The sequence below is a fragment of the Nomascus leucogenys genome, chromosome 1a (assembly GCF_006542625.1).
Source record: "Nomascus leucogenys isolate Asia chromosome 1a, Asia_NLE_v1, whole genome shotgun sequence".
NCBI lineage: Eukaryota > Metazoa > Chordata > Mammalia > Primates > Hylobatidae > Nomascus > Nomascus leucogenys.
In genome coordinates this window covers 54,082,713-54,102,593 of record NC_044381.1, presented here as the reverse complement: position 1 = coordinate 54,102,593, position 19,881 = coordinate 54,082,713, and the positions used below count along the sequence as shown (strand labels likewise).

Sequence of the window (19,881 nt, the reverse complement as noted above, 5' to 3'; positions counted from 1 at the left end):
TGAGTGTGCCTATGGTAGACACACCTGACAGTGATAACTTGACTTGAGCATCCCCTGAGAAGGACCTTGTATGGGAGAAGCACCTGAAATGTATGTTCAGATTCCCAAGCTAAGGAATTTGGGAGTAGTCAACCTAGAGATCCATTCTTTATTTGTGAGGAACATCTGAGCCCTGTCCTATAGAATCCAGGCCATACAGGGGATTGAGGCCTTTTGTTTCAGTTTAAATAAAGGTTGCCAAGTGGAGGTTGTTAGAGGAGAGGATGTTAAGTGAAAATGCTATATAAACTGCACGCGTTTTGCAAGCGGTTGTGGTTCTCCTGTCCAGCCCATCACCACTGGACTTTCTCCCACGCACGTAAGCCCCCAGTAAAACCCCATGTCTTGTTTGCTGGCTCTGGGTCTCTTCTTTGACCTCTTGAACCTGGTAACATCCCTTTGGAGTCTACAAGCATTTGGCACAACACTGTGGCCTTGGCATAATGGTGGTCTCATCATCCCCACCCACAAAAAAATAGGGCAACAGTGGAGGCATCGTTTTCCTTTTCTGAAAAGGAAAGCTTCCACTCGTTTTCTGAAATCGCGTGTCTAGACATGTGAGAAAGCTCAGCAGAATTTGATGCTATCTCCAAAGATACTGGCTCTTGAATACAGGCAAAAGTCAGCAGCAGCAGCAGCACGTGTGGTCACAGCCTTGCTTGAAGGCTGCAATGGTGGTGGTGTTCTGATTCTGACCTGGCCATTCCTGGGAGTAAGCATGCTGTGCCTCCTGGTGCCTGGCCTCCTTGTCTTCCATCTGTTTCTCAAAGCACGTTTTTCAGTCTCACAGTGAAACTCTTCATATCCAGTATCTTCTATGAATCCCCCCCTTCCTTCTTGTATTTATATTTTAATGTATTTATTGCTTAAACTAGCAGTGATTTAAGTACTCACAAATAGGAATGCAATCATAGATAGGAGTAATAACATGAACTCTGTGTCTGTATTTTGTACATTGGGCCTGAAATGTAGCGGGTGCTCAATAAGTAATTGCTGAATAAATGCAAGTGTGGACTATAACTAGCCTCTGGTCTTTGTGCTCTGATTAGCCACATGGGGAACCCAATGCTGGTCCAGACAATGTGTCTGAGTTTAAGGCAGGTAAGGCCATGCCAGCTAAGTCTGTCCTCTGATGAGAGAGGTAAATTATCTCCCAGAAACCATCACCAAGAAAACTTTCACTTATTCCTCTTTGATGACCTCCAGCTCCTGTGAAATTTGGGAAATCACTTATCTTGCCTGGGGCTGGTTCCTTTCTTGCCACAAATAGATATGAGATTCCATAAGTAAGGAAGATATGGATAAATAGATATTGGGTAGACAACTAATGATGTCTGAGAGAAAAAAGAATTAATAAAAAATAGACAATAAGTCTGGCCCTCTGAGCATCAGAGACTACTATGACTTGGATATGGTTTGTCTCCACCAAAACTCATGTTTAAATTTGATTCCCAAAGTAGTGGTTTTGGGAGGTGGCACCTGCTAAGAGGTGTATGGGTTGGGGTGGATCCGTCATGACAAGCTTGGTGCTATTCTTGCTGTAGCAAGTGAGTTCTCATTCTAGGGAGACTGGATTAGTTCTTATGAGAGTGGATTGTTATAAAACCAGGATGCCCCTCAGTGTCTACTTCCCCTTTGTCTACTTCCCATGTGTCTACTTCCCCTTTGACCTTCTCTGCCACGTTGTGACATAGCATGAAAGACCTCGTCAGAAGCCAGGGCCATGCCCTTAACCTATTCAGCAAGCAAAACCATGAATGATATAACTCCTTTTCTTTGTAGAGAACCCTGTCTTGGGTATTCTTTTATAGCAACACAAAATGGACTAAGACAGAGACCACAGGACTCTGGACCACTCAGGAAACAGGAGAACTTCCTAATGAGCATAAGTCCAGGCCCCCACACTCCAATCTCTTGGCCCAAGGCCAAACATAGATGTCCCTACAGAAGACCTGTTAAGTCTGAGGATGGGGTTTATTTTCATACAAAAACATGTAAGCTTTGATTGGAGAGGAGGACTATTTATTCAGAGGAATCAGAATTACTCTAGCTGACCAAGGTCTTATAAGCCTGGAGGTTTCTACCCGAAGGCAGGGGTGGTCCTAAACTGCCTAGAATGAAAGGCTCAAGTCTGTGATGTATTTTCAAGGATGCAGCTCTTGCGGCCAAGGGTTCTGTGTGCTGCCAACAATCCTGCTGAATCCTTCTCTGACTGCCTTACAAGGGTTGCTGCATACTAACCTGGCCCCGGCCTGCCCCTTCAGGATACAACATCCCACGAGACCCCACTAACCCAGCAATGACCCTTGCCACTCTAACCTTTCTCCAAGCTCTCTGCTTCTGACCACAAGAACTAAACACTCCCATACTGTGCTCCACGAAGGCTCCAAACACTGGGACCGAGTCATAGCTAATTGGTTTTTTACAAGCCTAAAATAATCCAGACAGTTAAATATTGATGTTCATTTCTGGGTAGCTATAAACACAAAAGGGGTGAAAGAGCATGTTTTATGGCTTCCTCTCATTCATTCTTTACATAATAATGGTCTTTAGTCAATAAGCCCAGCTTTATAAAGAGGGGTTTCATTTGAATTAAAAGGGATGTTCCAATGTGCTTTATGTCATTATGACACGATGTTCCATCCACTTGGTGACATCTACTCTGTTCACCTAGCACATTGCTACTACACAAGTAATCATCCTAATAATGACAGTATCCTTTGGTTCCAATAAAACACCATTACTATTACAATACAGATCATAGAATCGCAATTTGCTATTTATGCATAATTGGTCTATCTCTCATAGACATAGATAGTTGGTCTATTTCTCATAGACATTTATGTTAAAGGTAATTTACATTTATGTATGTTCTCATATTATCACTCTAGATTCTAGACTTCTCGAGGGCAGTGTCTTCACTACTTCATTACTTGAGGGCAGTGTCTTCATTACACGTTCACTTGTATTACCCATCAGATATTGATAGAAACTAGTTTCTTTCATTTTTCTATTAGTTGATAAACACCTAACTGGGCAGCAAGAAAAAAGAAACAGCTAAACTTATTTTAACACTCCAGGAAATTTCATCTTCTTCATTAATTTTGGCAGTTTTTCTACCTAACACTCAGCCTATTTTGGAAGAAATGCTCAGTCTTTCAGATTTGTGAGTTTGCTTCATGTCCTTCCCCAAGACACCCCCTATGTCCATTTGAAGAGGTGGGGCTTGGGTGGTTCTGTGTAGTAGTGGGGAGACAGGGTCCTCAGAACAGCAGAGTCCACCCTGGATTCTCGTGAGGTCTACTACAGAAGACCCATGAGCTGGGAAACTAATGACAACAGAAGGTTGCTCCCTTTCCAGAAGGTTCTGCTGGAACCTGGTCCTGGAGCCTGGGACTAGTGTAGGTCATGGCCAGTTTTCTTTTTCAGCTTGATCTAGAGCTGGTCACCTCCCTGGTGACTTAGTCCCATGTTTGCCCTTGCTGGTGCAGGACTCCCAGTAGATCCAGGCCCAGCCACTCTGCCAGGCAGTCCTCAATTGCTGCCCCTAACACAGTGACTGCCCTCCTCCTAGAAGGTTCTTACCTAACTCTCCTTGAGCTTTCCAGACGCTCCTCGGATATTCTAGAGCTCATTCATGCTATGGAGAAGCAGATAATGGTGGAGGAGGTCCACTTTCTACCTCACCTTGGGCGACATGTGGGTTTACTTTCATATGGCCTTCCTGGTTGCTGAGAGCAGTCTGTGAGGACAGAGTCCTAGGTGGAAAGGAGCACAGATGCCACTCTCTTCCCCTTTCTCCTCAACCTAACACATTTCACTGGCTCTAAGATGCCATTGGTGTTAAGATGTACCATTGTTCCATGTACTACTCCTACTAATAATAACATAATAATAACCTAATAATAATGTCCAGAAAGCTGTGACACATCCTGATGCATCCTGATTTCAGATATGGAAAAGTGTGAAAAGATATTTATTAAATCAGTTAAATGATTTATGTGTCTGATATCATGTCTACCCAAGGAACATTGGCCCCAAGAGAAAAGATGGTAGCCTAACCACTACTATCCTTCCTCTCTTCCCACAACCCTCAGACCAAGAGGAATAAGGCTGGGGTTTTTCATTTCCTGTCATTATATCCTCCTGCTGTCCCAGGGTAGCAAGCTTCACTGCCTAGCTTCTCCTCTCCATGGAAGAAATCATTATCTAGTCACCCATGCCTAGCTCTATTTTCTTTTTGAGACGGAGTTTCGCTTTTGTTGCCCAGGCTGGAGTGCAATGGTGCGACCTGGGCTCACTGTAACCTCCGCCTCCTGGGTTCAAGCAATTCTTCTATCTCAGCCTCCAGAGTAGCTGGGATCACAGGTACTCACCCCAACACCTGGCTAATTTTTTGTATGTTTAATAGAGATGGGGTTTCACCATGTTGGCCAGGCTGGTCTCAAACTCCTGACCTAAGGTGATCCATCCGCCCCAGCCTCCCAAAGTGCTGGGATTACAGGCATGAGCCACCACTCCTGGCCTCATGCCTAGCTCTTGATGTCATGATATGATTATTTTGGAAAGTTCTTTCTGTTTTGACAAAGCCTGGCTTTCAAGACTATGTTGACTTGTGACATAATCTCCTTTTTAATATCAAAAATTGAATATTAGCTTTTTTTTCATTTTGAACCATATCTATAACAATCCTAAAATTCTCTGAGGCATGTTTTTTAGATGTCTCTGGCAGAATAGGGAAAAGTTCAGTTTAAGAAAATATAAAACAAAGTCAAAGCACATTAAAATATTACAAAAAAAGTTATTCTGTTTCATTTTTATCTTCTCACAAGACCTACTGTGAAACAATGGACAAATGTGACATGCAGCAAATTCTAGCTGAAAAACAAAGGATGAAAATATTTATATTTGTTCTTCAAGTTCTTTTTTGTGAGTACCTTTGAAAATAGAATTTGTATCACTGACTTTCTTGTAATTTCTCACACACAAAAAAGTGAAATTAGGTCTTATTTTCAAGGAACTCACCAGGAATGCTGACTTAGTACTTGACATCTTTGCTATTTCCAAATGAATAATATCTGTCCCACCAAAAATAACCCTGAAGCCTTATATACTTTGTATTTCTTTGTGTTGCAATCTTTGGATGAAGAGTGAACATTTGTTTCTTTTTGGTATTCTAGTAGTAACATCTCATAGGCAAAAAAAGGTACACATAAAAATTATTATTATTATCTTGGTATGAATGTAACTTTTTTAGTATTAATTTGGGGCAGGCCAAAAGAGAAATTTCAGAAGCAGGACTTGTTGTAATATAGAGGTTTTGTGCTGTTACTGAAACTTTTTCTTCTTGGCATTCTTTAAAAAGAAACTTTCCTGAGATGCCTGGTGAGGTAACACGAGTGGCTTCTCTGGCCAGGATTTAGCTGCCTGCCCAGGAATAACTGTCTCCTAAGGGCCTGGCTCCTTGGTAGCATGTGCCAAGACACTGAGGACGAAATCTAACTACAATTCTAAAGTATTTGGCAAGTCAATAGTTGATAGTACTAGAAGTATTCAAAAGAAATCGTAATATGATTGTGTTGACTTATAAAATAGGTAGCTGAAAGAAGTGAAAAAAGTCTCAATCACGTGGGATTTCTTCTTCACCAAAGCTTCATTATTTCTCATATTTTCAGTGTTTTATTTATAGAACTATAATTTAAAATATAATTTTTCGGAAACTATTAACTATGCATTTTGAGGTGTGATCTTGCCCATATCTGGGCAAAATTTGTGTGTGTGTTTGTGTGTGTTTGTGTGTAGCATCAAATCTCTAGTAAGCCCAGCTTTAATATGGAAGTCATAAAGAGGAGAAATGAGTGAATGTTGCTGAAATTTACTTTATAGATGTTGCTTTTGGAAACTGCTGGTAAGCTAACATACTATCAGTTTTGCAAACTGATCTTTAGAATCCTATTACAAATTAAAAGTTTTAGTTATAAGATGTCATATATATTGGAGGAATTACTAGAAGGGGGACATTTCTTTTTATGATGACTATTAATGGCTTTCTCTAGTTGCAAGTATGATCCAATATTTCCTCATCCGGTTTTTCTTCTATTTGTAATAGGCCCTGTGCCTTACTCCAAGAAGTGTTTCTCACCAGCGATTAATAGGATGCAACACACAAAAAGGGCTAGTGAATCTGTTTGTTACACTCTACTTACTAAGGCTATGGCTACAATACTCCAGTGCTGAAGTCAGTGAAAAGGCATCATCCAAACACAATCCAAGGAAAATGCAAGCTGATACAGCACAAAGATGCTTTGTTTAAGAATGGCAGAAATTTCCAGCAACGATCTGGGAGAAAAAAAATGCAGGATGGGAGGGAATGTAATCAAATAACAAAACAAACCCAAACTAAAAGAGAATCTTTATAAACCAGCACAAGGACACTTTGTTTTTAAGTGCACACAATGAATTTTAAAGATCTTTGTTCAGAAGGGAAATAAAGTATTATGAAGGACTGACACATTTGATGGATGGATGGTTTCTGAAAAACCACATTATCAATTACTTTTTCCTTGTTTGGCTCCAGTCCAGTAATTTTTATTTGAACAAGCCACATGCTAGCATGGTTTTGATTGCAGGAAGTGACTGGTTGTTGTTAAAGGATACTATTTCACTGATGAGCTTATCTCTTCCTCCCCCCTCCCCTTTCTGATGGGACTCTGATATGAAAGGCACAGCTTCAGTTGTTATAAACAGAGTCAGGGATTGTTTGATAGACCCACCCGTGTTTTGCTTTCAGCCTTCTGTGGTACAATCCAGACAATGTATTCAGCAGGGCTTCAGAAAACAAACAGTTGAATTCGGCTTATTTCTGTTCTCAACTCTGACATGAAATTTTGATATCTCGAATGTTTGTCTCTCATAAATCTAAGTTTGTTAGCAAAAAAAAAGTTATGAATATTATATTCTTTTTTATATTAGACTATCTCAAGTGAACCCTACTGAGAAAAAAGAATCCTTATGGAACAGTGAAGCTAGAATGTATCAAAGATCTTCTCATACAATACAGTGCCTTGTTCTAGCTTTGCTTGTTTTCTAATCTTATCAAAACAAGTATATCAGAACATTATTAGTGTAAATATAAGAAATACGGCTAATTAAGCTATATTATTAAGTACTCTCAGTTTTCCCTTGCACTTAAAGAAAGATTTGGGGGCAGTCATCAGTGGACAGGAAATTATCTATGAAATCAGTTGCTGACACACACAGAGCTGTGTGTGTGTGTGTGTGTGTGTGTGTGTCTGCTAGTCAAGATAACTTCCCTTATGATTGAATTTTTTGTGTGTTATCATGCCTGAAACTTAAACTATTTCTAAGTTCCCAGAGTATCATGGTAACTATAGGCTTTGGATAGTTATTTAAGTATGTTTCCTAGTTCTATATTTTAAACACTAATTTTAGTGATTATTTCTCTGCTGAGAATTAAAAGTAAAAAGGTGGTCTTAAAGAATGGGCCATTTGATTATTCATCAGAACATGAAAACAATTCCAAATGAATTAGAATTTAACTTTGTTCAATGGAGGAAATACAAATTTAGCAACCATTTTGTTGACTTACTAATTCACATCAAAATTCTTCTAAAGATCTCCCAACATAGATATATAAAATATATTATTAACCACAACTTACTCCCTGAAAACAAAATGAAGAAAGCAAAACACATTTCATATCAAAATTATGTATCTAAATATCTTATTTCTTTCTGATGTGAAGGCAGCTTGGAAAACAACAACACAAAACAAACCCTTCCAGAGGAAAAAAAGTCCTGGGTTTGAATTTGCTGGTTGGCTGAACTTAGACTAAGTTAGGGAACCTGAGGCTCCAAGGATTCACCTTTAAAAAGAAGATGAGATGGAGATTACGGGATTGTATTCAATCATTTATATGAGGATGTGTGGCACACTCAATAAATGTTAGCTACCAATGGGGTTGATTACGGAACCTAGCTGTGGAATAAATATAAGTCCTTTCCAGGATATAAGAGAGCTTAGTGAGGCAAGATTCATACTAGAGCCTTTCCAGCACTCTAAGTCTTTATATTTATAATATCAAAAACAAAATTATACATCCCTTTATATATTTAAATAGTCAGTTGAATTACTAGTTAGTACTCTATTTGCCAATTCTTCCTCCCTAAGCTATGACTTTGTATATATTTGGTTTTAATAATTAGTAAAGTTCTAGTTGTGTATGCAGTAGCTTTACAGATAATAAAAATTTAATTAAACTTACTTCGATGCAACTTTGATTATACATTTTCCTAAGCATTGCATAAATAATTCAAAAATGTATGTGACTATAATCCCTCATTCATCAAAAATCTAAAGTTCTCTCAAATTTTCAAAAGCTAAGTGTTAAATGTGGTTGTGCTGGGTATTTTAAACATCCTGCTCTAGAACTGATAGAAAATGTACAGTTAACCATATCTTTTGCACAGTACAGTTGTTATTATAGTTTTTTTGTTTTTTGTTTTTTTGAGATGGAGCCTCCCTCTGTCACCCAGGCTGGAGTGCAGTGGCGCGATCTCGGCTCACCGCAAGCTCTGCCTCCCGGGTTCACGCCATTCTCCTGCCTCAGCCTCCCGAGTAGCTGGGACTACAGGCGCCCACCACCACGCCCGGCTAATTGTTTGTATTTTTAGTAAAGACGGGGTTTCACCATGTTAGGCAGGATGGTCTCCATTTCCTGACCTCATGATCTGCCTGCCTCAGCCTCCCAAAGTACTGGGATTACAGGTGTGAGCCACTGTGCCCAGCCATTATTATAGTTTTTATAGGTTAGAGGAAATCTCTGAATCTGACTAATTTTTACAACATGATTCACATGTTTACTGTTTTCAGAGCAAGTTGTTAGAGAAGGATTGCTGGCCAGCAATGTAAATGTTATAAAAATGTTTCCAAATTTAATTTGCAATAAATATCTGACAATTCGTTCACATTTTCAATGTCTTATGAAAATATATTTATATATGAAAATTGCAATCATAATAAATAATTTTCCGAATGATTAATCGTATGTTAAAAATTTCAAAGAATATAAAGTTCCTCTAAGGATTTAAAAATAAACTGTTTCCTTTCAAGAAAGCATAAAGACCAAATTTCTTAACCTTATAAAGGAAAAAGTTCTTTATTGCTTTTAAGTCCATGATGAAAATCATTCCTGGAGATTATAAGATTATTTTCAGAATGACTTTCCTTTTAAAAACTGTAATTTCTCTTTAATTTCTCACTGGAAAAATTATAAAAGGTGCCTGTCTGGATTACAAATTGGGAATGAAGTTATTTTTGCATTTCTCTCTTTCATATAGATGTTGCAAAAATTAGTCAGATTCAGAAATCTACCCTAAGCTATAAAAACACTACAGAGTAGCAGCTGTACTGGGGAAAAGTATGCCAATCATGCTAATCATAGATTTTCTATGAGGTGAGAGTAGATGAGGGAAGGAGAATTGCTAGACTGCATGGTGACTGCATGGCCTCTGCTACTGAGCATTTCAAAGGGGCAGATATAACCAAGGGATGGGGATGGTTGATATTCCACTTTCAGTGTGTGCCCGTCTGACGCATTAACTCCCTCCATCCCCCAAAACTTCAGTAAAGGCATCACACATGGCTTGGGTCAAGGTACTTCAGAAGAGTACAGGATGTCCCAAAGGGTAGTCTGGTGTGGAAAATGGACAGATGAGCAGGGGGTATAGAAGGGAGATCAAGCTTTCATCAGAAACAAGAAATGACGGAGAAACAGAGATACTCCCACAGCAATCCCTGGAGCTACTGAGAAGGATGTTGAACTTCTTACTGTACTTGGGTTGATGGTGAGTCATTCTTATCTAAAGCTATAAAAACAAGGAATCCAGCAAAAGCTGGATATGAGGGCATCCATTTCCTGACATATCGGTTATACTGATAACACCTTTCTATACATATAAACTTAGATTGTAGAGTTGGTGTGTACCTGTATTAATACATACACACCAACTCTGAGCCAGGACAGTCACTTTTCTCCGAGTTACAGTTTTCACATTTTTAAGATGGTCACAACACCACCTGCTCTCCCCATCCAACAAGGTTTTGGAAGGAAGGAAAAGGCATATGGAAGAACTTTGTGAAGCACAAAGCATGATAATCATTGTAAGGCATTAAAAGGCAGCTCTAGGCTGGGCACTGTGGCTCTCACCTATAATCCCAGCACTTTGGGAGGCTGAGGCAGGTGGATCACTTGAGGTCAGGAGTTCTAGACCAGCCTGGTCAACAGAGCAAAACCCCCGTCTCTAACAAAGATATAAAAGTTAGCCAGGCCTGGTGGTCACGCCTATAATCCCAGCTACTCAGGTGGCTGAGACACGAGAATTGCTTGAACCTGGGAGGCAGAGGTTGCAGCCAAGATCCCACCACTGCATGCCAGCCTGGGTGACAAAGGGAGACTTTGTCCAAAAAAAAGAAAAAAAATGCAGCTCTAGTAGAACAGAAAAAAAGTGGAATTTGAAAAGTCAAGTTTGATTCCCAACTTGTTTGCTTTACTGCTTGTATAATCTTCAAGAGGCCATTGGCTTCTGTGAACCTAGTTTCTTAGTCTGTAAAATGGGGATTATAATACCCATCCTGCTTCTCTGCTGGTAACTTTACATAGTACCAGAGGTAATAATATGTAACAACACTGTGTAAACACTCGCGGTTCATACAAAAATAAGGTATCGATGGTCTCTCTTGCAGACATATTTAATAAAAACCTGTAATAAAAGCATTCAAATTTTGTTCTATATAAAAGCAAGGAGCAGAAGCAGAGGGTGTCCCCATGAATGAAAATTTCTCAGAATATCATTGTCTTTTTGAAAAGTAGTAGTGCACTGGACTAGATATTACACTGTGAATGATGGCTCACACTATTTTACAAGGATTGCTATTAAAGGAAGTCGTGTGATTTACCAGAATTGTTCCAGGCTACATAATATTGAGGACAAGTCCTGAATTGAATTATAGCAGTAGGAGCCCACATAGTAGCATTAAGAATATAGTTCCTTACAGTTTAGATCATTTTATGAGACAACTAATCAATTTTCAACAAATGTGTCTGCAGCCACTTTCCCCCAAATAATCTTCATTGCAGGAGATAATTTTTTCAGAAGTATTAAAAAGGGGTAAGGAAAATATAATCAACCTTAGCAGATGATCCTAATTCAAAATCCATTCCATATGACCAACTCTGAGATGATAAAATAAAACACTTTTTAGAGCAGCAAATGTTTGCATTTAGGGGAAAGGGGTTTAGAGATCATACTTACCTCCCTTAAGGATAAAACACAACATAGACGAGATCAGAAAGGTTAAAGGGGTTACCCAAAGTTAGCCAGATCATGGTAGACCATGAATTGACCCACAGTTCTAATGAAAATAATACTGGACTTTCCAGCCAAGCGTGGTGGCTCACGTCTGTAATCCCAGAGCTTTGGGAGGCCGAGGCAGTTAGATGGCTTGAGCTCAGGAGTTAGAGACCAGCATGGGCAACACGGTGAAATCTCATCTCTACCAAAAATACAAAAAATTAGCCAGGTGTAATGGCCTGCACCAGCTATCTGGGAGGCTGAGATGGGAAAATCGCTTGAGCCAGGGAGGTGGAGGTTGCGGTGAGCTGAGATCGCACCACTGGACTCCAGCCTGAGCAAACAGACTGAGACCCCATCTCAAAAAATAAATAAATAAAAATAATACTAGACTCTTACGAATTATTTTCTTGTACAAAGCAGTAAGATGTTTAGTTACACTTTCCTACACCTACCCCATTCCCACACCACTCATTTCAGAAAGGAAATGCGCAGATTTTCTCCTGTAATGTCTGCCCCATAGGCTGTTGTGATAGTTAGCAAGAGTGGGAGCCTGTGGAAAGGCACGGCAAGAGCAGCTGCACAGGTGTGAACCCTGCTGTTAGTTGAAAGTAAAAGGACTAGGGCTTCAGCACTGTGCATCTCTTTGGAACTTCCTTACTGAGCCTTCAGACACTCCGAGGTCGGAGGCTGAAGGGAGTGAGCCGTGCTTCCTGCAGCCATGATAATTCTCCGTTTCAGCCTTTGCACGGTGGCAGCTGCAACACAGTCATCTCCCTGATTCACCCTCTGCCGCCATTTTTGCAATAAAGCATCTGCTTGAAAAGGAGTAAACCAGGCAGGTGAGTTGGATAGTGCTCAAATTACATACTTTAATTGAATACTTATTTGTGGAATTCAGGTTTATGCAAGGTATTAAATCAGGAGGTAGGAGACAAGAGTTCTGATCTCTGCTTCAGTACTTACAAGCCATATAACCTTGGGCAAGTAACTTATTTCTGAGCCTCAGTTGATTAATCTTTAAAGTGGGGATAATAATATCTTGTTTGCTTAAAGGCAGGGGAATGAAACAGAAGCAGCTGTTAAAGATCCCTTCTAGATTTTAGAAAATTAAAGACACTGTGAGCTTTCCTCAACTAAGGGAGTCATTTTTAGTAGTGTATTTCTTAGATATGATCTCTGTTATAGAGTATAAATAAGTTCACAGCTCTTTTTAACTATTCAAGACAATTGTTCAGACTAGCAAGAAGTCTAAGGTCTCCCTCAGCTCCATTGTTGACATAAGGTGACTTATAAAAGTCCTATGCAGACTTATCTTCCTCACACACTCAGCCATTTATCCCAAAGCACCCCATTAATGCCAGGATGTCTAAGCCAAAAGGAGATTCGTATCTTCAATAAAGAGTTATTTCCGAATGAGAAAGATCCATACTTCCTGCCTCTGTATTGCAGCTAGTGAATTTGGGTCACTGGTCCATTCTCCTGTTGACTTTAAGGTGAGTTCTAGATAGCCCCTCCCACATACACCACTGTGTCTGCACCATAATCTCTGGGAGGGAAGAGAAAGCTTCAGTGCTCCTTCTTGCCTGCAGACTTAATTAGGGATAATCTCAAAGCATTCAAATAATGTAGCATTTCAATAAGGAAAGTTATTTTGTCCCAGAAGCCTCCTTAGTACCTATGCAAATTTGTCCACTCCACTCCCAAGCCAAGTTCCCTCCCTACAAAAAGGCAACGGGTACCTACGTGCCTTTTATCCATCAAGATAAGGGACATCCCAACACAAAGATGGCTTGGCAGTCTTCACCACTAAACGTCGAGGCAGCTGGCAACAAAGCTCTGCCTAACCAGACAAGTTAAGAAATTTGTCACTCTCTTTAGCATTGATGTCCTGAATCTTTTTCAATAATGAGTTTTCTGTCCAGTTCTCTCTATCTTAACATAGATGGGAGGATGGTTTCTGAGCAAGTCAATTGCAGATCTAGAAATGGATATGCATGTCCTGGATTCTCTATGATCATCGCTGTTCTAGCTCTATATTCAATGCAGAGCTTGACATTCAGACTTGCATAGACATCCTCTATCCAAATTAAAATGGACCCAACACTCATTAGTGGGGGTGAGGTAGTGGCAGTACCAAAGGATGTGTGTGTGGGAAGGCAGGGTGTGTGCGTCTGTACTCTTTATCAGCTGCCCCCAATTAAAAACATCTGATAATTCTTTAATATGACAAAGGGTACTTTCTTAATCTTAGGTCAAGTGTGAATGTGGGCACCTTATACCAAGTTGCTATTTGTAATGATCTTATCACTCCCTGCTTACGAGCCTTTCTCCCTCCACAATGGCTATTATAATCAGAGTAGAAAATGAATGCTTTTATCAGGCATAAGAAGTTCAATGTGACCAGAACCCAGTGATGTAGCCATGACCTAATCTTATATTACTCTGTCTCTAGCATGTACCAGTCTTTAAAAAATGCTCACATTCACCAACACTTCCTCAAATGAGGCTTTTGAATCCACCTGAAATTTGCTTCTCAGTGATTTTTGCTTTGGCTGACTCTTTCTAGGCATTCAGCCTTCTGCTTAAATGTCACCTCCTCCAAGAAGGCTTCTATGAACTCCCATCTGAACTAGTTCTACTACTCCTGTCACTCCTTCATATTATGCAACTGTTTGTCTATCTCCCTCCATCAGAATGTAAGCAGCAGCAAGAAGGACAGTTTGCTTATGTTGTTTACTGTATCAATTGGGATCCAATCAAGAGAGAAAAACAGTAATTTCAACGAGGAAAGTTCACTATAAAAAATTATTACCTATAACAGGGAATCGGAGCAAAGGGGGATTGGTAAGAGGTAAAGAGAACTCTAAATAACACAGAAATAGAGATATAAGGAAAAGCTACTTACCCTAGGGCTGAGATACAGCATCTCGAAAAGAGCTCCTCCAAGACCCAGACACACTCTTAGGGCTGGCTGAGATCCAGACTTTGCTGGAGAAGGCACAGTTGTAACTTCCTGAATAGCAGGAAAGCCCTGCTAGAATTCTGCCTTCTGGAACTTGCTAGAAACCCACATTCCAGAACTTTTTGGAAATCCATTCTCTGGGGTTCCAAGGAAAGCTGTTGAGGGAGGTGTCTCATTAGAGGCACTTGCTCCAAAGCCACCTAAGGGGCTTCTGGAGGAAGCTGCTGGCTGCTGGGTGCTGCTGCTTGCTACCTGTGCTGTAGGAACCTTCCCAGTATGCAACCAGAGCCAGGAACCAGGAAACCAAAGCCTTTCCTCCTGCAATGTCTCTCCAGGGCCTTCTATTGACCTAGCTTTTGTAACAGCTGCAAAATATTTAAAGGGCTCAGATTCAGTTTCACTAGGCAGGCAATGAGGATGAATTTGGAGCTAAGAGGCGACATATTAATAATAGCCACTTTTATTGTGAAATCCCCATATTCTGGCACATAGTAGGTTTAATAAATATTTGGTGAAGTAATAAATAAGTGATTTACATCTAACCTAAGTGAAAAGCATGCTTGGCATATGCCACTTCAAGATTGGAGCTTTCAGGCCTAGCTTTTAACATGAGAGTTGCTGCCAAGTGCCTCCCACATGAAAACTCTGGAACCCCCCAGCTGTCCCCCACTCTGTGGTAGGGATAAGACAGGCCCCCAGATAACATCATAGCTTGGCTCAACAGTTAGTGAGAAGTGCAATGAGGCAAGCACAGCAGAGACAAGGAGACAAAAGTGGCCATGAGCCCCACTTACAGTCTGTGTTAGGGCTAGGGCTGGGCCACCAGTTGCTTCATTTGGCATCTTTCTGAGACATTGAGGTGAGTTATATAGCTTTGCCACATGGCCAAAATGTGAAACACATCCAAGGGCTATATTTTAATACAGAACTTAAAAAATAAAGAAACATCTTGATTTCTCTAGCCACTTGTCTGTTGACACAAACCATCGAGAGAGATTAGGGGAAAGATCCCTGCTATAAGCGATTTGATATTTCCTAACAGAGCAAAGTTTCCTCTTTGTCCACTGACCCTTTCAAAAGCTCTTCGGGTTCTATTCTTAGAATTCTCGTTTCCTGTCCTGGGAGAAAACTGCACAGAATTTCAATAAATATGACCCAAATGATGTGGAAACTTCCTATAAGGATGCAATGTAGTATTCATTCATTAATGCCACCAACAAATATTTACTGAGCACCAACTACCAGATAGTGATGGCAGACATAATTTGGGGCGTTTGGAGTGCAACTGTGAACACAACCAGGTCCCTGTTCTCATGGAACTTGATAACATTCTGTCTAAAATAGAGAACATGGAACTTCCTAGAGAGGCACTGTGGGTGATTTCACAAACCATTGAAAACCTCTAGTGGGAGTAAGCAACTAACCAACCTTAGAATAAAACATGGTTGTTGCTGGTGTTCTTAGAAACTTCGCTGTCCTCGTGTACAAATTGTATCACTAAGTCTTCTCACTTTTGATTCTTGGGAAGCTTTCAGAGCAGGGCTGTCTAATGGAAATATGTAAGCCTCATAATTTCAAATTTTCTAGGAATAAAGTTAAAAAAGTAAAAAGAGGCTGGGCACAGTGGCTCAAGCCTGTAATCCAAGCACTTTGGGAGGCTGAGGCGGGCGGATCACCTGAGGTCAGGAGTTCAAGACCAGCCTGACCAACATGGAGAAGCCCCGTCTCTACTAAAAATACAAAAAATTAGCTGGGCGTGGTGGCGCATGCCTGTAATCCCAGCTACTCGGGAGGCTGAGGCAGGAGAATCGCTTGAACCCAGGAGACGGAGGTTGCGGTGAGCCGAGATCACGCCATTGCACTCCAGCCTGGGCAACAAGAGCAAAATTCTGTCTCAAAAAAAAAAAAACAAAAACAGTGTGTGCCTGCAGTCCCAACAACACTGGAGGCTCAGGCAGGAGGATAGCTTGAGCTTCAGAGTTTGAGGCCAGCCTAGGCAACACAGGAAGACGCCCATCAATACAATAAATAAATAAATAGAAACAGACAAAATTAATTTTACAAATTTTTTAACTGAGTTATTCAAAATGTGATCACAATTTTGACATAATTATAAATTATTGAGCTGCAGTTTTTTCACATTAATTTTTTCAAAATCCCACATATATGTGTACTTACAGCACATCTCATTTTGAATTGGACACATTTCAAGTGCTTAACAGTCATATGTGGCTAGGTATGGAACAGCAGAGGTTCAGAAAACTGTCAAAAGGAGTTCTCTGTCCTCTTATTTTGGGGATGGAGGCGAAAATATTTGCCGAATTGATACATTCTGTGAACTTTGGCTCCGGGATTTTAGTATGAAATTAGAGGCAGGTGAAGACTACCATAGCCTTCGTTTGCACCAGCTCATTACAGGGGCCAGAACGGAAGGAGGTTCACAGAACGTGCTAGGTTGGACATTAAGTCACTGAGTCGTCCACTGAGGAAAGGGATATCATTAAGAAGAATAGTTTTCCACTAACGCCGAACCAGGGGCACCATCTCAGCCAACAGGTCAAGTTACAGTAGGCAAGCACGCCTAGAAATAAACATCTAAAACCCAGCCTGTTACATTAGCCAACACTCTTCTTGACTTTTTCCTAATTTTTTCCCTGTCCCCAAGATTAGACGCTCGCTAGGAAAGACTGCGAGCCTCAGCGGCCTCCCCTTGAACTGGGGCGCTGCCTCCAGCTGGACACGGACTAAGGATGGAAGGGTGCACTGACGGGGGCCGCCGCCATTTCCCAGGCCCCTCCCTAGGGGTGCCCCTCCTCAGCCATGGCTGCCCCTTTCTCTCCTCCTCCAGCATCTGTCCCTGGGGCCACCCCACCTTTCCGCCATCTCTCGGGACCGCGTGGCACCCTGCTCTGTTTTAACGGGGATAAACTTGACTTGCTTCTCCAAAGAGCGGGAAAAAGAGGCGCAGTCTTGGCACTGATCTGGGGGAGGCAACGTCCCAGGGCGCGCAGGGGCGTTTTCTACCCGTGCCCTGTCGGCCTGCTCTGTTCAGTACCGACCATTTGCGGGGTTCACGTGGCCCAGTCGGCAAAGTTTCTTTGGAGATCCAGCGTCTCTGATTCCCGGATCTTCAGCCCCACCCGGAGACCCCACGGTTACTGCCCCGCGACCCCCGATGGAGCGTCGGGATGCGCTTTCTCTCCGAGTGCCTCCGGGGGTGGAGGGAGGGAGGCTTGTTTCGGAACTAAATGGCAATCACAGCCTCCGCGGGGCTCGGAGGGCCGAGCTCCCCGCCCACCCCGCGGCCCCGGCCCCAGCCAGCATCTCGCGACTCCATTTCTGGCTCTAAACAAGAACAGGGGACCGAGTCCGCGTTCACACGGAAAATTATGCCGGCTCCAACGGCGCGTAAAATTGATGTGAACCGAACGAAGTAGGATCAGCGTGATCCTCCCCCTCTTGTCTCAACAGGGGTTTCGGCGCGTTACACAAGGCCGAGCTTGTCTCTTTAAGGAGACATTGGACCCTAATTAGTCCGCATTCCTAGCGCGGCTGCGGAGCGAGGGGCCGAAGGTGTCTGGGTTGGGAGACGGGTGGGCGGGAGGACGAGACTCGGAAGGAGATCTTTTGACCAGCCCCCAGGCTCACTGCCCCCTCCACCCTCTTTATTTTGCCGCCGCCACCACCACCAACACCTAATTCTGAAGATGCAGCCAGGGCAGCAGCAACAGCAGCAGCCGCCGATTCTCCCAGCCCCACGTTACTTTGATTGACAGCTGAACAAATGTTTCTCCGGTTCGAACGCTCGCGCTAAGGAACGTCAGCCAAGGCGAAGCTCCGCCTTGGGCAGGCCATCTCCGCCCCGCCTCCGCCAACCTCATTCCTCTTCGTTAATTGGTCGGAGCTACAGGCGACGCCCGGCCCCCACGTGGGTTTCAGCTGGGTTGGCTCCTCCCCGCTGGCTTGCCATTTGTCAGCAGTGAAATGATGGGCACTAACACAGAACGGCGATTAATATTCAGCCACCTCTGATTGGTTGCTGGAGACGCCTACCGCAACGGGGGAGGGCGGGGCGTTTGGAGAGCTCCCCAGAGCGCTCGCGTGGCGGGCCGGTGATTGTAGTCAATATGGCCGTATTCTCAGGCAGGGTCGCCCGGGGAGGACTACATCTCCCGGGATGCTGCGCGGCCGCCCCGCGGAAGATTGTGAATATGTATCAGAATGTTAATGATTAGCTGCTGCTAAATTTGGTCAAAGAAGTCACCTACACAGAGCGTGTTGTTAGAGCTGTTCTGAGCGGGTGTTTGGGTTGTTGGCTGCTTTCTTCCCCCTTTCTCACACACTTGTATATTATTTTGAGGTGGTGTTCGCAGAGTTTGAAAGGAGAGAGAATTAAAAAAAAAGCCGCAAGCGTTTCACTCTTTTATTTTTATAATCCCCTTCAATTTGGGGTTAAAAAAAAGACAAGAAAACAGGAAGGAAGAAAAATAAGGAAATGAGATGTGGTAAAAGAAGCTAAAAGGTGCCTTTTAAAAGATCGTTGCTGTAAAGTGAAAAAAATCTCCAGAGAAACCAAAAAGCACCGCCGAGACCTCTTCCGAACCAAAGGAGTTTGTGTTTGCTTTTAGGGAAGAAGAAAGATCATTCATTCGGAGGAATAACAACCAATTAAAAGACAAATAAAAAAAGTTTGGAGTGGGACGCAGAGCGAGCGAGAGGCGCTGCCGGCGGGCGGTGGGGCGCGGAGCTCGCACTTTCCCGGCCGGGTGAGCGGCGGCCGCGGCGCCGGGCTCGGCGGGTGCGCCTCGGCGGAGCGAACGTCGGAGCGTTGCCTTGGGAGACGCGCGCCGGACAATGCCCGCGACGGACCAGTGACGCCCGCGGGGAATGCGGAGCGGCCCGGCAGCCGGCACCCAGCCGCCGCCGCGCGTTCCTGCCGCCCGTGTCACGCGAGACCCGGCGGGGGCCGGGACCGCCCGAGCCGCCCCTCAGACCGAGCTAGCCGCCTCCGCTGCCGCGGCCGCCTCCTCTTCGGGGCCATTAAAGCCAATGAGCCGCGCGCCTCTGCCGAGCGCAGCCAACTAAATCGGCTTGGATGATTCGCGACCTGAGCAAGATGTACCCGCAGACTAGACACCCGGTGAGTGCGGGCGGCGGGGCGCGGGCTCGCCGGGTGCCGGGGGATTCCCCGCGTCGCCCCCTGCGCACCGAGTTGTGTCTTTCGGCCGGAGGGGCGTGGAGAGCCGCCAGAAATCGGCGCCCCGCGCCAGGAGCAGCCCGCCCGCCATCACCCCCACCCCCGGCGCGGTGGCCCTCGGAGGGGGTGCGGAGAGGCAATTGAGTTGTAGCCATTTTCTTATTGTTGTCTTTGAAGCCCCTGGAAGCCGCGCCGAGCCGTTTGCGGTCCCCGCGCCGCGACTCCTCGGGGGGGGTGGCGAGCGATGAAGGAGGCGCGACTCCGCGCCCGGGCGGGGAGGGCGCCCTCGGCGGCGGCGCTGCTGGGCT

At 43.4% G+C, this 19,881-nt stretch overlaps 1 protein-coding gene and 1 long non-coding RNA gene across 5 annotated transcripts in view; one reads left to right on the top strand and one right to left on the bottom strand.

The window, feature by feature from the left end:
* LOC115835766 overlaps window positions 1-17,522 on the bottom strand; it is a 65,304-nt gene extending 47,782 nt beyond the window's left edge. The window contains exon 1 of the long non-coding RNA XR_004030791.1: window positions 17,436-17,522. This is a non-coding gene — a long non-coding RNA (uncharacterized LOC115835766). The remainder of the gene's footprint in view (window positions 1-17,435) is intronic.
* A 932-nt stretch (window positions 17,523-18,454) lies between these two features.
* LOC100587624 (TLE family member 4, transcriptional corepressor) overlaps window positions 18,455-19,881 on the top strand; it is a 151,698-nt gene continuing 150,271 nt past the window's right edge. For all 4 annotated transcript variants that reach the window (XM_030809596.1, XM_030809592.1, XM_030809590.1 and 1 more), the window contains exon 1: window positions 18,455-19,516. In XM_030809596.1, the coding sequence (XP_030665456.1) occupies window positions 19,472-19,516 (45 nt within the window). In that variant the 5' untranslated portion in view covers window positions 18,455-19,471. The remainder of the gene's footprint in view (window positions 19,517-19,881) is intronic.